General features: G+C 44.1%; 1 protein-coding gene across 1 annotated transcript in view; it reads left to right on the top strand.

Annotated features, from left to right (window-relative positions):
* The window catches only part of LOC140719763 (transmembrane protein 35B-like), a 66,588-nt gene that overhangs the window by 5,441 nt on the left and 42,153 nt on the right, over positions 1 to 18,994 (top strand). The window contains exon 2 of the mRNA XM_073034610.1: positions 13,872 to 14,052. Coding sequence (XP_072890711.1) covers positions 13,872 to 14,052 — 181 coding nt within the window. The remainder of the gene's footprint in view (positions 1 to 13,871; positions 14,053 to 18,994) is intronic.

Here is an 18,994-nt window from a genome sequence, read left to right as displayed (position 1 = left end):
GATTTCTTTTGAACTTACAGTCCTTTAACATCTTGGACTATTTTTACTGTGCCCATAGTCTGTTTTTTTTGTCAGTTATGCTATTGTTTGCACCGTTGTAACTATATGTTGTAATTATGTGGTTTTGTGCAGGTCTTGTAGCTTTAGTTTTTGGTCTTGTTTTTGTCTGGTGGAATTGGAGCTCCTTTCCGGGGAATGCGCTAAGACGGTAGCGCGATATTAATACGCAGCAGCCTCTCCGGACTCTGGATTGGGGATTGCCAAACGTTGCATGGATTTTCTGGTGTCGTCCGTTTTGTCGTATGCTTTTGTGATATCATTCTGGGGGAATGTTGTCTCATTTTTTAACTGCATTGCATTTGTGGTTTCTAAATGACAATAATCTGAATCTGAATTTCCTTAGATGCTGCCTCACCTACTGAGTTCCTCCAGCATTTTGTGCGAGTTGCCTTGGATTTCCAGCATCTGCGACTTCCTCATGTTGTTGGGATTTATATCTGCCATCTCCAGCATCCAAATGTTTCCTTTGAATGAAATCCTTTATTACATTAAATGAGAGGGCACCGTCTCATATGAATGGGCTGGAATATGCGTATGGCTTAATTCCAGTGCTCGTGTCTCTTAACAGCAAGTCACCCAGTGGTGCATTCACAGTTTGATTGTTCAGAGATTTGTCTGTCAGCAGTTTTAAGTCTAAGAGCGCTGTTGGTGGTTTTGGCAGCAGTTCATTTAACTGGGATATAATTATTGATTACCACTTTGCTTTTGAACCTCCTTTCTAGATGGCTTGACAAAGCTGGGATTAGCCCAGGATGTTACTCACTGCTGGTTGGGGAGAAGGGACTTCTTTGAAGTAAATTATCTCCATGGCTGATCACTGCACACTCTGGACTTTGTTCAAAATCCTCTCTGGTTAACCTTCAGTAGGAACATGCTGGTGTTGACGTGCACGCTAGCCCAGAGGGCTCTGACTTAACACTTATTCTCCTCAATTTTTGAGACACCACAATTAATGAAGTCTTGGGTTCGGGGTTGAGGGTTAGGGAAATTGGCACGTGTGACAATACTGGTATTGATTTGTCAGATTGTCAGAGTGGATGAATTCGTGGGGGTGGGGAATTTCTAGCACAGAGAACTCAGGCACCAGCCATGAATGAGTCTCATTTAGACCTCAGGGCAACAGACTCATTTCAATGTACACATCACAAAGCAATTTAGTCTGACTGCCAGCTTTGCACATTTTCCTTAGTTTGGAATAAGATCAAAAAGGTTTCATTACACCAGGTGCTCTATGTAACAGCACAAGCTTTCTACTGGTATTTTTCAGAATGTTTGTGTTTAATGTAGGGCTATTTTTTTTTACAGATAGAGAGACATTTTTTTTTAACATTTAGAAGTACATTTTAGGGAGCCAAGCTAGTTCATTTCTTAATTTGCTGTATAAACTTAAAATGGTTCAATGGTTCTTAAGATATGAAAAAAAATTGAAAAACTTGGTATTAAATTAGAATGGACTCTGTTATACGCATTAATTTTTTCTAGTTTCTGGTCACTCTGTTTTTTGTTGGTATTTTGGGGGATTTTGATCCCAAACTTTTGATCCAGTCTGTAGATAATGAACAACATAGAGCTGGATTGAAATGAACTGATCTGAACTGAATATGCCTGGGCTCTTTTGATTTTGTGTTTTATATTCTGTGTTTTTTTGCTCTTTTTTCCCCTTTTTTTTAACCATTTGTGAGATTAGTTTTTTTTCTGGGGAGGGGAGGGGGTCGGTATTGATGCTTATCTTTGAATGGGTTCCAGGGTTTTCTCTGTTTCGTGGCTGCCTCTGAGAATGCGAATCTCAGGGTTGGGTACTGCATGCAAAATAAATGTACTTTAGCGTTACTCTGACCTGCTGAAACCCATGGGAGGTGGCGCGGTAACGTAGCGGTTACCGCATGCGTTTACAGCGCCAACTGTAAGATTGGGGTTTGATTCCCACTGTTGTCTGTAAGGACTTCGCCCGTTCTCCCGTGACTGCGTGGGTTGTGGAGCTGGTGACACCTGTGGGTTGCACCCAGCACAACCTCGCTGAATTAATTTGAAGCCAGCTATACATTTCACTGCGTGTTTTGATGCTTCAGTACACATGTGGTGCTCCTTGAACTTTGACGATAAATGTTAGACGTTAGCAGTTCCGAATAATGCACTTTTATTTCTCGCTTGGCCGGTGTTCTTGCGTCTCTAGGGGCAGTTCATTTTGAATGAACGTCACTTCCTGTACATAAGCTGTTTTTTGTATCATTTCAGGTTATTTTTGATTCGATTTGAAGCATATGGTGGGAGGCGTTCATTTCCATCACTCTGTTTTTGCTCTTGAAACAGCAATATCTTTTCACAAGTAAGAGATCTTATTAAAAACCCCGAAGAAAGCTTTAGTCTGTAGTGATTTTTGAGGAGCTGTTTAGCTCTCTGCATAGTTTTGTAGAGCACACAGAGTGAAAAGATATAGCAGGTTTTCAAAGGCATTGTGTGTGGACCAGAGATGTGTCTGAATGCTGTAGATGATAATGTTGGCTTCGAACCTGAGAATTATCAATTGCTGAGACCTGGAAGTCAGGTCAGAATTCAATTCAAGTTTAATTGCCATTCAACCTTACACGAATACTCATGAATACAGCCAAACGAGACTGTGTTACTCCAGGGTCAAGCTGCAAACACAGTACCAACAGTCACACACAGCACAGAGCACACATAGCATGTATAAGATCGAAAGGTAAAACCACCCAAACTCGAGCCGTCCAATGGCACCAAAATCTGCAGATTACCACAAGAGAGCTTGTCTTCTGTCGAGCGAACCCTGGGAGGTTGGCGGGTGGGGGCAGCACTGACTCGTGTCTGGATTCTGCACCACACTGGCTCCAGTGCTTCTCCCGGGCAGCTGTAAGCAGGCGGCACCTCAGCCTGAGGCCTAGTCCTTGCACATACAGGATATCAATTAAATGCAACCACTCAAAATCTATATGTATGTATGTAGTCCAGACCCTGAGTCCATTGTCCTGCTGAGTGCTGGGGGGTAGGGGCAGCACCAGTTCCAGCCCGGATGCTGTGCCACGCCACCACTGGTCGAGCGCACTGGCGCTGATACCTCTTCCCCGGCAACACCACGGCTTGAGGCCCTGAGTCCTACTGAAGATCACCAAAACCTGCAGTCGACCGCAGCGGAGTTTGGCGCGTCTGCAGTGTCTTCTCGATGCTCAAACGCAACCACAGTTAGCTATAGCTGCAGCACAAGCTTGCAGAAGAGATGAGAGCAGCACATGCTAATCGTGAAGTTGAGACGCAAATGGGGAAAGCACGCTTCGGCGTGGAGGAAGCAGTGGACGAGCTTATAGGAAGTGCGCTCAAGGAAGAACGTGAAGTTGAGTCTGCCTCAGCAGAAGCAAAGCGTATGAAGCAGCAGCTGTCCTAGACAGTGGTGTCTGTAACTGGCCATGCTTTGCCATCGCAACCATTGCATCTTACTAAAGAATATGTTCAAATGCATTTTGGCTATAAGAAAAAGACAGCGATGAAGCTGTCCACACCACTCAACCAACATGAATTAGAATTGAATTGACTTTATTTCTTACATCCTTCATATGCTTGAGGAATAAAAACCTTTATGTTACATCTCTGTCTGAATGTGCAATGTGCCAATTATAGTAATTTGTCATAAATAGTATGTACCAGTGAGATATACAACAGAACAGTCAATATAGGTTAGGAATATAACTGTGTCAGCTTGAATTAATCAGTCTGATGGCCTGGTGGAAGAAGTTGCCCCTGTTGGTCCTGGCTTTAATGCTATGGTACCGTTTCTGGATAATAGCGGCTGGAACAGTTTGTGGTTGGGATGACTCGGGTCCCCAGTGATCCTTCGGGTCCTTTTTATGCACCTGTTGCCTTAAATGTCCTGAATAATGGGAAGTTCAGATCAACAGATTTGCTGGGCTGTCCGCACCACTCTCTGTAGAGTCCTGTGATTGAGGGAAGTACAGTTCCCGTAACAAACAGTGACGCAGCCAGTCAGGATACTCTCAATTGTGCCCCTGTAGAGAACCCTTAGGATTTGGGGACTCATGCCAAACTTCTTCAACTGTCTGAGGTAAAAGAGGCACTGTTGTACATTTTTCACCATATGTACGGACTAAGTGAAGTCCTTGGTGATGTGGAAGCCGAGGAACATAAAGCTGTTCACCCTCTCAACCCCAGATCCATTGATGTCAATAGGGGTTAGCCTGTTTCCGTTCCTCCTGTAGTCCACAACCAACTCCTTTGTTTTTGTGACATTGAGGGAGAGGTTGTTTTCTTGACACCACTGTGTCAGGGTGATGACATCTTCTCTGTCGGCTGTCTCATTATTATTTGAGATAAGGCCAATCAATGTAGTATCATCTGCAAACTTAATTAGCAGATTGGAGCTGTGAGTGGCGACACAGTCATGGGTGCATAGAGAGTACAGGAGGGGGCTGAGGACACAGCCCTGGGGGAGTCCTGTGCTGAGCGAGCCCACTCTTGCACATTATCCAGGTACTCATAGTCATAGTCTGCACCAGTAAAGACCTCCTCTTGCAGTTCCACCACAGCAAGGACCTCGGTCAAGAATTGTCACTGATGCCAATCCCATCTGCACAGACATGGCTAGGCTGGACTTCCACCCATCCCAAGACCCACATTTAGCAAACCAGTCTCCACAACGTTTTCATTCAGGAGCTGCAGGTGCATGAGATTTGGCCTGGTATCTGACTTGTTGAGACCTAGTCACAGCAAGACTAAACACGTTCGACAACTATTCTGCCTGTTATCTGACCTGAAAGTCAAGCTTTCACAAGGGCTAAGTCTCAAACCTAGTAAGAGCTACACCTTCTCTGTAAGAGGCTTGGTGGGGAGTCACTGCAACATGTTAGAGCAGTTCACATTAATAACCCAGCTACGGGCTTACAAGTGCTGAGGCAGAAGCTGAACAAATGCCGTGGCTCTCTGGAGGCGATGGAAGAAAATCTCTTCAGCAGATGTGGTAATTTTCCAAAGCTCTCGCACAAAGAACCACAGAGGTTACTGGAGCTTTCAGATTTGCTGCTGGAACTGCAAGCCACAAAAAAAGAAGGGTTACCTACTGGGGCTGAGTTTCTTGGATGCAGCAAGAGGAATCACCCCTATAGTGGAGAAACTACTGAACAATATCCAAGAACAATGGATAACCGGAGATCTCAGGTGTGCGACGAAGCATCATGCCCTGTATCTGCCATTTTCATTCTTTGGGGAATTTACCTGCCACTACGCAGAAATGTAAAATGACCCCAGTTTTAAGTTCTCAACTTCTGGTAACACATCATTCAAAGAGAGATCTCCAGCAACAACATTGAAAACCAAAACCCTGATTACGGTCAACAAAACAGAAGAGGTAAACTGTATTATTAAACGTGATAGACCATGTCCTGTTCAAGAGAAACCAACTTAACCCTTTAACCCTTTAAAGAACTGCAGAGGACTCACAGGGGAAAAAAAAAGCTTGCAGACTGGAGACACTTTCTAAAGGAGCACTCAGTTTGTTTGGCAGGGTGGAGATATGTCTCTACCAAAGGCGGTGTAAGGCACTCCCTACATATGGGTCACCTTGGGCAAGGAGTAACAGCTGCTTAGCCCCTGATCGGGGTCACATGAAGCCATGGGAGCAGGTGGTGGATGGCTGTACGAGCAGCTGGTGCATATCACAAGTCCCAGTTATACGACCTTTGACACCAGGCAGACAATCTGAAGAGAATAGATAATGGCTGGGGTCACCTGCCTTGTAAAGACACTGCCCCGAAGAAAGTAATAGCAACCAACTTCTGTTGAAAAATTTCCCGAGAACAATCAGGATCACCATGATTGCTTAGGTCATATGACATGGTCATTTGTTTCAAATGTTGTGCTTTGACTGCACACTCCAAACAAAAGACTGTAGAGCTATCATGCACTGCACCAATTGCAACAGTGAGCAGCACATATCAGCACTTCATTCAGGGCCAACACCTTGGGCTACCGCTGGTTCCAGCTCACCCGCAGCAGAGACAACGGGGAGCCGGCTGAGCATCAGATGTAGCTACTTCCTCATGCACAGTGGTTTGCTGGACAGTAAAATGTTTCCAAGCAACCTCTATCCGACAGGACCTCCTGAGGAAAAAAAAAAGCCTTATGTGCTATTAGATTATCAGAACAATCTGTCTTTGGCAAAATCAGTATTCTTTGTCGTATTCGGCATTCAAAGCTTTGTTTCCCCATACACTCTAAAGACATGTTCTGGAACATCAGAAGTTGCTGGAAGAAGAGCCAGTGGAACTGCTGTGGAGTCAATAGGAGGGAAGGGCTGCCTACCCTTTGAAGGGTTTGTGTGTCAATGCGAGGAGCATTCGTAACAAGGTGGATGAATTGAATGTGCAGATAGTTATTAATGAATATGATATAGTTGGGATCACAGAGACATGGCTCCAGGGTGACCAAGGATGGGAGCTCAACATCCAGGGATATTCAATATTCAGGAGGGATAGACAGGAAAGAAAAAGAGGTGGGGTAGCATTGCTGGTTAGAGAGGAGATTAACGCAATAGAAAGGAAGGACATTAGCCTGGAGGATGTGGAATCGATATGGGTAGAGCTGCATAACACTAAGGGGCAGAAAATGCTGGTGGGAGTTGTGTACAGGCCACCTAACAGTAGGAGTGAGGTTGGGGATGGCATTAAACAGGAAATTAGAAATGCGTGCAATAAAGGAACAGTAGTTATAATGGGTGACTTCAATCTACATATAGATTGGGTGAACCAAATTGGTAAGGGTGCTGAGGAAGGGGATTTCTTGGAATGTATGTGGGATGGTTTTCTGAACCAACATGTCGAGGAACCAACTAGAGAGCAGGTCATTCTAGATTGAGTATTGAGCAATGAGGAAGGGTTAGTTAGCAATCTTGTCGTGCGAGGCCCCTTGGGTAAGAGTGACTATAATATGGTGGAATTCTTCATTAAGATGGAGAGTGACATAGTTAATTCAGAAACAAAGGTTCTGAACTTAAAGAAGGGTAACTTTGAAGGTATGAGACGTGAATTAGCTAAGATAGACTGGCAAATGATACTTAAAGGGTTGACAGTGGATATACAATGGCAAGCATTTAAAGATCGCCTGGATGAACTACAACAATTGTTCATCCCAGTTTGGCAAAAGAATAAACCAGGGAAGGTAGTGCACCCGTGGCTGACAAGGGAAATTAGGGATAGTATCAAGTCCAAAGAAGAAACATATAAATTAGCAAAAAAAGCGGCACACCTGAGGACTGGGAGAAATTCAGAGACCAGCAGAGGAGGACAAAGGGCTTAATTAGGAAAAGGAAAAAAAGATTATGAGAGAAAGGTGGCAGGGAACATAAAAACTGACTGTAAAAGCTTTTATAGATACGTGAAAAGAAAAAGATTGGTCAAGACAAATGTAGGTCCTTTACAGTCAGAAACAGGTGAATTGATCATAGGGAACAAAGACATGGCAGACCAATTGAATAACTACTTTGGTTTTGTCTTCACTAAGGAGGACATAAATAATCTTCCGGAAATAGTAAGGGACCGAGGGTCTAGTGAGATGGAGGAACTGAGGGAAATACATGTTAGTAGGGAAGTGGAGTTAGGTAAATTGAAGGGATTAAAGGCAGATAAATCCCCAGGGCCAGATGGTCTGCATCCCAGAGTGCTTAAGGAAGTAGCCCAAGAAATAGTGGGTGCATTAGTGATAATTTTTCAAAACTCCTTAGATTCTGGATTAGTTCCTGAGGATTGGAGGGTGGCTAATGTAACCCCACTTTTTAAAAAAGGAGGGAGAGAGAAACTGGGGAATTATAGACCAGTTAGTCTGACATCGGTGGTGGGGAAAATGCTAGAGTCGGTTATCAAAGATGTGATAACAGCACATTTGGAAAGAGGTGAAATCATCGGACAAAGTCAGCATGGATTTGTGAAAGGAAAATCATGTCTGACGAATCTTATAGAATTTTTTGAAGATGTAACTAGTAGAGTGGATAGGGGAGAGCCAGTGGATGTGGTATATTTAGATTTTCAAAAGGCTTTTGACAAGGTCCCACACAGGAGATTAGTGTGCAAACTTAAAGCACACAGTATTGGGGGTATGGTATTGATGTGGATAGAGAATTGGTTGGCAGACAGGAAGCAAAGAGTGGGAGTAAACGGGACCTTTTCAGAATGGCAGGCAGTGACTAGTGGGGTACCACAAGGCTCAGTGCTGGGACCCCAGTTGTTTACAATATATATTAATGATTTAGACGAGGGAATTAAATTCAGCATCTCCAAGTGTGCAGATGACACGAAGCTGGGCGGCGGTGTTAGCTGTGAGGAGGATGCAAAGAGGATGCAGGGTAACTTGGATAGGTTAGGTGAGTGGGCAAATTCATGGCAGATGCAATTTAATGTAGATAATTGTGAGGTTATCCACTTTGGTTGCAAGAACAGAAAAACAGATTATTATCTGAATGGTGGCTGATTAGGAAAAGGGGAGGTGCAACGAGACCTGGGTGTCATTGTACACCAGTCATTGAAAGTGGGCATGCAGGTACAGCAGGCGGTGAAAAAGGCAAATGGTATGTTGGCATTCATAGCAAAAGGATTTGAGTACAGGAGCAGGGAGGTTCTACTGCAGTTGTACAAGGCCTTGGTGAGACCACACCTGGAATATTGTGTGCAGTTTTGGTCCCCTAATATGAGGAAAGACATTCTTGCCATAGAGGGAGTACAAAGAAGGTTCACCAGATTGATTCCTGGGATGGCAGGACTTTCATATGAAGAAAGACTGGATCGACTAGGCTTATACTCACTAGAATTTAGAAGATTGAGGGGGGATCTTATTGAAAAGTATAAAATTCTAAAGGGATTGGACAGGCTAGATGTAGGAAGATTGTTTCCGATGTTGGGGAAGTCCAGAACGAGGGGTCACAGTTTAAGGATAAAGGGGAAGCCTTTTAGGACCGAGATGAGGAAAAACTTCTTCATACAGAGAGTGGTGAATCTGTGGAATTCTCTGCCACAGGAAACAGTTGAGGCCAGTTCATTGGCTATATTTAAGAAGAAGTTAGATATGGCCCTTGTGGCTAAAGGGATCAGGGGGTATGGAGAGAAAGCAGGTACAGGGTTCTGAATTGGATGATCAGCATGATCATACTGAATGGAGGTGCAGGTTTGAAGGGCCGAATGGCCTACTCCTGCACCTATTTTTTATGTTTCTATGTTTACCCTTGCCAACTATCATTGAGTGCAGCTATATTCCCAACTCCTGAAGGTGCATGTGGTATTCATGTCATAAGGCCATAGATGACAACATTTCCCCACTTTGCTCTTCTGATAAGGTTTGACAGAGACATCATCTGTGTGCACAAGGTATGTGAACAGCCCAATGGTTGACCTAATGACTGGACTTGAGTTGGGCCATAGTGGGTGAAGTCTGCCTCAATGGTTCTCATCAGCTCACTGACACCACATTTAAGACTAATGTCCTTGATAACCAAAGAGCTGGACACAGAACAAGATGATATCAAGTTGCTTTTTTTAAACAGGCAGCAAGGTTGTGCTTGGCTGTATATTGAACGAAACAAGGATTTTCTATGTTTATGTATGTAACAGGAGCTAACCTATCATGTGATCGACTCAGAAGAGCCAATGGAGCTGAGCTCCTAGTGACATCAACCTGGCTGATCAGGCCACAAGAGGGCTCCAAGCTCATCAGCTCACCCTCCCTTCATGGTTAACTGCCCCAGTGTTTCTCTGTGATCCTCAGCTTGAATGTGGTCAGCAGGCACCTTTTCATTTAGCCGACCCTGAGGCAGATGTAGAACTACGCCCTGAAGTGTTGACTATTATCGCCCCTCCAACTTGGCAATGCATGCTTTGAGTGTTCCCCAAGCAGCAAGTCGCTTACCAGGCAATTGCCCGGCTCTCATTGGATTGCTCATTCCTTTACGGGTGTAGCCAAAGACAGCCTTTGTAATGGTTGGCACATTTGAAAGCCATCTCTCAGTGCAGACCAGCTGAATCGGGCAAAGGTTAGAATCCTTGTTGCTCAAAGGCAGGTGTACGCAGAGGAAGCCCTGTACATCTCAAAGCAGGACTCGCTCCCAAAGCAAAGTCCCCTTAGTAAACTCTGTCCCTTTCTCGACTCTGAGGACGTATTAAGAAGGCACATCACACTTCAGAGGAAACTCACCCGTTCGGCATCATGTAACCTCTCTGCTCATCAGACATTGCCACGAACAAGTAATGTCATCAAGGCCGTCACTTCACTAAAGGAGCTGTAAGAGCAGCAGGTCTTTTGATTGTTGGAGGATAGTGAACTATCAATAGCCTTGGGTGACATGCTGCAAGGTTTTGGAGCGTAGACAGCAGGAACAGCAGATGGCAGACTTGCCAGCAGATCGCTTAAGCACTGACCCAGCATGTGGGTTTGGACGTTGTCTGGTCTGCGGTCCATCGCTGCAAGGAAAACATGAGGAGGTCATGCAAACTGTAAAAATTGGGCTGTTATTTTTACATGCATGAGCACATGTGTTATTCACATTGAAGTGATCGAATCAATGGACTTACCTGGTTTCATCAATGTCCTCCGACATTCCTTCACAGTCAAGGGACCAGTGAAGCAGTTAAGGCCTGACCGTGGCACCAACGTCACTGGAGCCTGTAGAGAGCTTCAAATTAATGCCAAAATCTGCAACGTTAGCCATGTGAATAACTACCTCTCTGACCATGATTACACAAGGATTTTCAGTCCCCCGCATGCTTCACATATGAGCAGTTCTTGGGAAAGGATCAACAGCATTGCGCATCAGTTCCTTGATACAATGTTCCTTAAAATTTGGTCTCCGAAGTTCACACATGGCATGCTGGTAACCTTTGTGGTTGAGGTCACAGATATTGTAAACTCCAGACCACTTACCTCAGTCTTTACAGATGTGCCTCATATTTTAACCCCTACACAAAAGATTGGCTCCCCTCCTGTTCCACTAGCTCAGTTTAACAATGCACACCTACACAGACAGCAATGGAGGCAAGACTAGAGTTTGGCCAAAACCTTTTGACTAAGGCAGTGAAAGTGATTACTTTATAAATCTCCAGTGTTGGAGAAAGTGGAGAACTGAGAAACCAAATTCAAAAGCAGGTGAGGTCATCTCACTGAAAGACAACCAAGCTAAGAAGTATGAGTGGCCTTTAAGGTTAGTCACACAAACCTTCCCTAGTGAAGAAGGTTAGAAAACTCAAAGTGAGAATGGTTAAAGATGGTGTAGTAAGACTGTTTTCAAAACCAGTATCCAGGACTATCCTTTTGCCAAAGATATGATGAAATGATCATTTGACTTTTAGTTTCGGTAGTTAAGTTTGACATGCTATGGGTGCTAGGTAGGCAGCATGCTAGAGTCTCAGTTCATTCTGTATGAACAGCACTTCCTCCTGTACGTATCATTTCCTGCGTGGGTTAGTTTTGATTTGACTTGCATCATACGGTGGAAGACATTCATCTCTGTCCACTCTTTATTTGCCATTGAAACAGCAATGTGTTTTCTCAAGTACAAGATCTGATTTAAAAACCCTGAAGAAAGCTTTCATCTCGGGTGTTTTTTGAGAAAAGTTACTCAGCTTGCTGCATAGCTGTGTATAGGCACAACAGGAAGTAGAGCTCACCTTGAGAAAACACTGGTTGTAATAGTTCCAGATGCTGTAAACTGACTTTGTATCACCCCAGCCACTGGGTTCAGATCTCAACCAGCCCCTGATTGATGCCACTAAATAGGAAAATATGCTGGAGAAGAATGGCTAGTGAAGGAGTTTATTTGGATTAAGCCAGACCACTTAACACCTGTTTAAAGTTGAAAGTAAATTTATTATCAACGTACATGTATGTCACTATCTGCAACCCTGACATTCATTTTTTGCGGCCATTCACAGTAAATACAAGAAACATGACAAAACCAATGAAAGACTGCACCCAACAGGAAGGACGAACAGCCTATGTGTAAAAGTCAACAAACTCTGCAAATACGAAAAAATTTAAAAAATAATAAATAAATATAAAGAGCATGAGTTGAAACGTCCTTGAAAATGAGTCCATAGGTTGCAGGCACAGTTCAGTGATGGGGCAAGTGAGGTTGAATGAAGTTATCACCTCTGATTTAAGAGACTGAAGGTTGAGGGGTAATAACTGTTCCTGAACAGTTATTGTTTAAATGTTTAATGCTAACACTAGGTACACTATATTGTGGAAGTAAGATTCTCTCTTCAAGTCCTCTTCATGGTGAGCATCCAATCTTTACATCAGGTACTGCAGTAACAATGTGATTATTTGAGTCAAGTTTGATGTTCTTTTCAGTGATTATTCCCTTAATGGGGAACACCGGTGCGTGACTTTGTTTAATGTGGGGAGGCTGATGCACGGACAATCGCCACATGGTCCTTGACAGATCAGGGTCAGGGTCCAGTAGCATTGAATGCAAGATGACTGGGATTCCTCACTGCTGTAGCCTTCCTCTGTCTTCACTACCATTGTGATGTGTCAACGTCTTCTGCCAGCTCCACCGTTGAGTTCTTGGTGGGATCACTTTGTCTCGAGCCTCCCACTTGATCTTACCACCGTGAGTGACCCTACTAGGAGCTCAGCTCCAGATGGCACCATTTTCGGGATCTCTCCACCATGACAAGGTGGAGATCCTCAGTAGATACTCAATGTTTGGTACACTACATTGTGAAAACAAAATTCTTTCTTAAAGGCCTCTTCATGGTGGCGATGAGCATCCAATATTTACTCCCTTTTTGGGGCAGCTGCCCTCTGACAGAAAGCCAAGTGGGAGCCATTAGATAACTATGCTCAGTGAGCTGCAGGTGAGCATTAGTGGCCAAGTGATAATTGTCCTGTAATCTTTTGAGATTATTTGATATCATCAGTAACAGATTTAAAACAAGGCATAAATAACACTGCTGTGATGTCAACTTGGTGGACTAGTTTCAGGCCGATCAGTCACTATAGTAATTTCTGGAGCATAAATAAATTAAATGAGTGTAGGAAAGAATGTTTATTAATAAAACTTGTCTATGTAAAATATAATTGATGCAGAATAGGTTACTTGAAGTGTGCGTGTGCGTGTGCGCGCGTCCTTAACTCCTGCTGGAGTCGTCAGGGCACCGTCATGACAAGCTTTTCGCACTGATCTTTTTGGCGATTGCTCATCGTACGGCGTGTCTTGGGCATCTGAAACCTGGCGGAGCCCCTCCCTCTCCAGGTTTTCTTTTTATGAGGTCGAGTTGCCAGCTCGAAACTCAACCCAGGCACGGACAGAGAGCGTGCAAGGGAGCCGGCCAGATTTGAACTCAGGACCTCTCGCCCTGAAGTCCAGCACTGATGCCACTACGCCACCAGCCGGCGTAAAGATCTGATATAAATAGGATAAAAGCAAAACTAAGCTATATCTTCTCAGGGAGAAGATGATGGAGAGGTATATTGAGAGCATCAGCCATTAAAGTTGATCAAAGAAAACAAGTTAACTTGGACAAACACACACAAAATGTTGGAGGAACTCAGCAGGTCAGGCAGCATTTAGGGAGAAGAATAAACAGTTGACATTTTGGGCTGAGACTCTATCAGGGCTGTTTGGGGGGGCGGGGGGGGGGAGAAGAAGCCAGAATAAAATATTGGGGGGAGGGGTAGGAATACAAGCCAGAAGGTATTAGATGAAACCAGGTGAGGGGAGACGTGAGTGGGTGGTATAAAGTAGATGGACTTCCACTTGTTTCATAGGTTCTTATGTCTTTTGATGTTCTGTGTTTCATTAACAGCTGGAGGAGTTTGTGAAGTTCGCAGACGTATTTCCATTAAAGAGGTTCGGGATCAGCATAGAGCCCATCACCTTCCTAACAGCTGTGGGCTGGATCGAATTGGTTGGAGGTTTGCTGCTGGCAGTTGGGCCCAGAATCTTGCAGGAAATCAGTAATGTTGTCCTCTCAGTCATTATGATAGGTAAGGAATGGTGCAACACGCACTTTGGTCAGACATACTGTGAACACAGCTGGACGTGTGTACACATTGCTCAAATATTTGATCTGGCGACGATCCATGCAAAACCCGCAGGAATGCGAAACACTTTGGATTGCAGACAAGAGTTCTCGGAACCAGACGTGTCAACTTATGGGTACAATGGAGAAAAAGATGGTATCTTGTTCTCAAGGTATATGAAGGGTAAACAGTAGAAGGATATTAAACTTCACCTGCAAAAAAAATTTAGAGCATGACAAAAGAATAGGAGATGATGCCAGGAGACAACCCACAAATTTAGGACTGACGTCAGGACCGATCTCCTCACAGTTGGAATCGAACTCGGAGGAATTGAGGACGTTGGCCTATCACCAACTGGTCTAGGTTAGGCAATTCACTACACAACTCTTTAAGTAATCAAAGTTTGCACTTTATTGCTTGTGCATGAGTATCAACACAACTCGGTTGACCCAGGGCCAACAACTTAAGTCATGAATTTTATTGTTCCCTCTGTACCAAAATTCCCTCAGACCACTTTTCCAATTTATAACACTGAAACAGGGGATCTCCCATTGGCGAAATCATTTTTCTCCCAGCCCCGACAAAGGGGTCATCCCTTTGCAGCTAATGCAGAAGTCTCTCAAGCTACCATTCTTAGTGTAAAGGACATCTAAAAGCAGAGCAGAATGTTGCAAAGCCGCAGAAGAGTGTGCATGCGAATCGTTTCGGGCATCTTGTGTTAAAACAGTGATGCTCCCAACCACCAAAAGGGGTGGAGTTGGGAAAATGACCATCTTTTCATTCCTAAAGTCAGGGATGAATGTCAGTACATAATTCCAGTGGTGGAGAAGCAGTTCCTGCAAATTACCCCGTTGTAAGTGGATGGTAAGAAATAGCCTTTTCTTTATCCACTGTTTCTGTACTCAATTTATTTTACCAATTGAGTTGTTTAATTTTCTAACTCTGTGTTGGTTCAATGCTATTAAATAAGCCACAAGTGTACGAGGGTTAATCTATTCCCCGACTCTTGCAATATACTGTGTCAACTTGGGTCAAGATGAGGTTAGTGTAACAATTAGTGTCAGAACCTGATAGCGCCGGACTCCTGAGTTTAGGCCTGCCCTCACTTCCAGTCTGTGTTGAGTTTTCACCTTTTCTCCGTGATTGCATACCTTTCCTCTGGGTGGTCTGGTCTCCTCCCACATCCAAGAGAAGTCCTAGTTGGTTATAGACACAAGAGATTCAGTCCTGAAGAAGGGTCTCAGCCCGAAACGTCGACTGTTTACTCTTTTCCATAGATGCTGCCTGGCCTGCTGAGTTCCTCCAGCATTTTGTGTCATTAGCTTTGGATTTCCAGCCTTTGCAGATTTTCTCTTATTTAAGATTCTGCAGATGCTGGAAATCCAGAGAAACACACCCAAAATGCTGGAGGAACTCAGCAGGCCAGGTAGCATCTACGGAGAGGAACAAACAGTTGACGTTTCGGGACACCACCTTTCATCAGGACTCTCATGAGGAAAATGGCATGGAAACAATAGTATGGATGCTGGAAATTTGAAATAAATGAAAGAGAAAATATAGGCTATAGAGAAACACATTGGGTGGTATCTGTGTGGGAGAAGAGAGATATAGAGTTAACAATTCAGGGTAGAGGAATTAAAATAGGGATCATAAGGAATGGAGGAGCGGAATTAGAGCTTTTACGAAGCTAATCCTTGTGCCATGACTGAGGATTTCAATAGAAGAGTCTGGCTGATTTGAGACAAAGGAAATGGTACCTGTGACAACTGTTGGGCTATCCATGAATAATGTTTGTATTTCGTTGGCCCTGAAGTGTGTGTGGTGATTGGTGTTTATTTCAGAGTATTCCTTGAAAGGTTTTCTCTGAAGTTTCTCTATTGGAAAGACAATGTCACAGATGGAAGTTTTAATAAGCGCCCAACCCAAAGCAGCCTGTGATCATTTCCCACTCTTCATCCTCTCCTCACTCGTCCCCACCTTTCTTTCACTCGACTACTTTCACTGCTTCTTGAGATGGGAAGGGAATTAACCAGGGTGAATGGTCTCAGTTACTACCAGTGATTCTTGTTAGGAAGTGCATCTTTCATTCAAAGTCTTGCTGATTCTAAGTGTAACAGCTATTCAAACAAAGCAATGCCACTGCTGGTGACTAGACGAGTAGTTATCTTCTATGATGTGCCCTCCGACCAATCCAATAGTAATGTACTAAAAAGTCAAAGAAATGTATTCGATCCTTTATTAGCAACTAACAAAACATACAATCTTGAAGTGGTGTAATTAAGTGGCCAGCAACAGATGGGACACCCAGCGGACCCCAGCTCTAAGCTGCCAAGAACAAAGCACAAATACGTAACTAACCACTTTGCCTTTACTGTGCCTCCACCCACATGACTAGTTACCATAATAAACATCCAACAGGGAATACAATGCAGATAGAAAACAGATGCACGGCTCCTACACTAAGAAAGCCCCACTGGGCAAGGTGGGCGATTAAAAACGAAGGGGATAATTTGCATGTTTCCTATCACTAACTTTAGGAGATGAAAGGTTACAACTCCATCCATTCGTCATCTTACATTTAATTGACCTGTAGATTTATTATGGCAAAATTCTGATTGCATGCTGTGTAATTAAGAGCATGAACAATATAGAGAGCTCAGAATGCACGACTCTAAAATACAACATTGGAATCAACAGTTCTGATCTCTCCACCATAAAGGTGCAAATTGTGCTGAAGTACTATTCAGTGGGGGCATTAGTGCTGCAGTATTTCAATCTGGTTACTGTTTTTCATGTATCCTCCATTGACCCCACAGTGATTTAGTCTCCCAATGAATTAAAGCTGAATCTTTGGTTCCACTCCAACCCTGAGTTAAGGAGGTTGCCTTCTCTCTCCCCTCTCTCGCCCCACCGTTGTGACAAACCTTTAGAACCTAATCTCAAGACTCTCTTTTTCTCACTCCTGTCTCCCTTCCTATTTCTCCCATCTTTAACTGTCACATATTTTCTTCCTCTCTACCTCCTGATCTCCATCATCTGACCTTCTCCTCTCTCTCTCTCTCTCTCTCTAACCCTACCTCTTTTTCTCTCTCTGTCTCATTCTCCTATCATCTTTCTACCCTCTCCCTCTCTCTCTCTCTCTCTCATCCCTCCTATTTCAGCTCTCCTCCTCTCTCCCCCTTCACTGTCTATCACAACTCTCCACTCTTCTCTCCCTTTTCTCCTCACCACTCCTCTCCGTCCGTCTTTCTGCAAGTCCAGAGCCCCTGTCTAATTGAGTACAGCAGTGGGAACATCATGCTCCAACTATACAGGCCTCTGGTGATACAGCACTTGGAGTACTGGGCGCATTTCTGGCTGCCAAGCTATAGGAAGGACGTCATTGGGCCAGAAAGCCATTAGTGCAGAAAAGAGTGTCGCTGGGACTGAATGGTTTGAGATACAGTACTGTGCACAAGTCTTAGGCACATATACATAGCTAGGGTGTCTAAGACTGTTGCACAGTAACTGTAATTATTTTGTGTATTACAAAAAGAAACAAATTTAATTACACATATGAGTGATGATAAACCTGCTTCTGATATGTGTCTGTCTTGTGGACTGAGAGTGGGAAGGGGACAGGGGGAGGGCAATCATGGTTGGAAAAAGGGGAAGGGAGAGAGGAATCATGGTCGGAAAAAAGGGAAGGGAACGGGAAGCACCAGAGAGACTATTGATCAATAAACCAATTGTTTGGAATCAAATGAGCTTGACTGGTGTCTCAGGGCTGGGTGTGTCTGCACCTGCGCCCCCCTTCGCCACCTGTCCTACATCCCTCCTTCAGCACTCCACCCTCCCATTCCCAACATGCTTTGCTCCACAGTTTACAAACTCGCTCTCCGCTCCACGCTGAAAAATACAGCACTGTGAAAAAGTCTTGGGCACCCTTGGCTATATATATTTGCCCAAGACTTCAGCACGGTAATGTGCAAGAAGGGGTTTGAGGAGCTGGGGTTATTTCCCCCAGAGTAGGGAGGCTAAGGGTAACCTTATAGAGGCAGTTAAAATCCTGAGGGACATGGATAAGGTGAATGGTCATGCTCGTTTTACTGGGTTAGGGCAACCTAAAGCGAAAGATTTAAGGTGAGATAGTAAAGGTTTAAAGGGGAACTGAGGGCAGCTTTTTCAAGGGTGGATGGTGTATAGAAAGAGCTGCTGGAGGAGGTGTAGAGGTGTGTTCAATTATAATTTTTAAAGCAACATTTGAAAAATAGTTGACTTGGTGTCTAGGCCTCTCCACCCTCACCCAGCTGAGAGATTTCACACTTCTGATGTCATTGCCTTAGTGGAAAGGAGTGTAGCTGGAGCCTTGCTTGCTGACACAGTTAAAAGGCAGGATAATGTACTGTATTTCCAGTCAAGGAGTGCAGTAGTTTCATTGATTCTATATAATGGATGGGGATAGGATAGAAGCGGTAAGAAGAAAGGCTTTACTGTCACACTAAAGATCCTGTGGAAGCTGAAATTCCTTGCCGTAGTTCAGGCCTGGTGAAGAGAGAGGCAGAGAAAACGTCTCAGGGCTTGTCACCGCAGCTTCCGTTTCTCTCGAATGGGCAAGAAATTTTAAAGAGAATTGCAGGCCAGAGTTTAGCACGAGAGTAGCAGAGAATAAATAATTTACAAAGGTGATGGTGACGAAAGTCAGTGACACTGGCTTTATTTGTGCCCTTGCAAAACTTGGCATTGCGGGATGTGTGAATGGCCACAGGGGACCTGCAGAGGACGGTGTGGGGAGAATCCGGCAAAAGTGGGCAAGCTTTTAACCAGCGTCAATGTCACATACGAAAGACCCCCACAAGAGCCCTTGTACCAGTTTGGATTTCCCTACCCTGATCTCCAGCACCTTTTGTTCAAGAGAAAAATGGTT

Source organism: Hemitrygon akajei, chromosome 32 (genome assembly GCF_048418815.1).
Source record: "Hemitrygon akajei chromosome 32, sHemAka1.3, whole genome shotgun sequence".
Classification (NCBI taxonomy): Eukaryota; Metazoa; Chordata; class Chondrichthyes; order Myliobatiformes; family Dasyatidae; genus Hemitrygon; species Hemitrygon akajei.
This window is presented reverse-complemented; position numbering and strand designations above follow the sequence as displayed.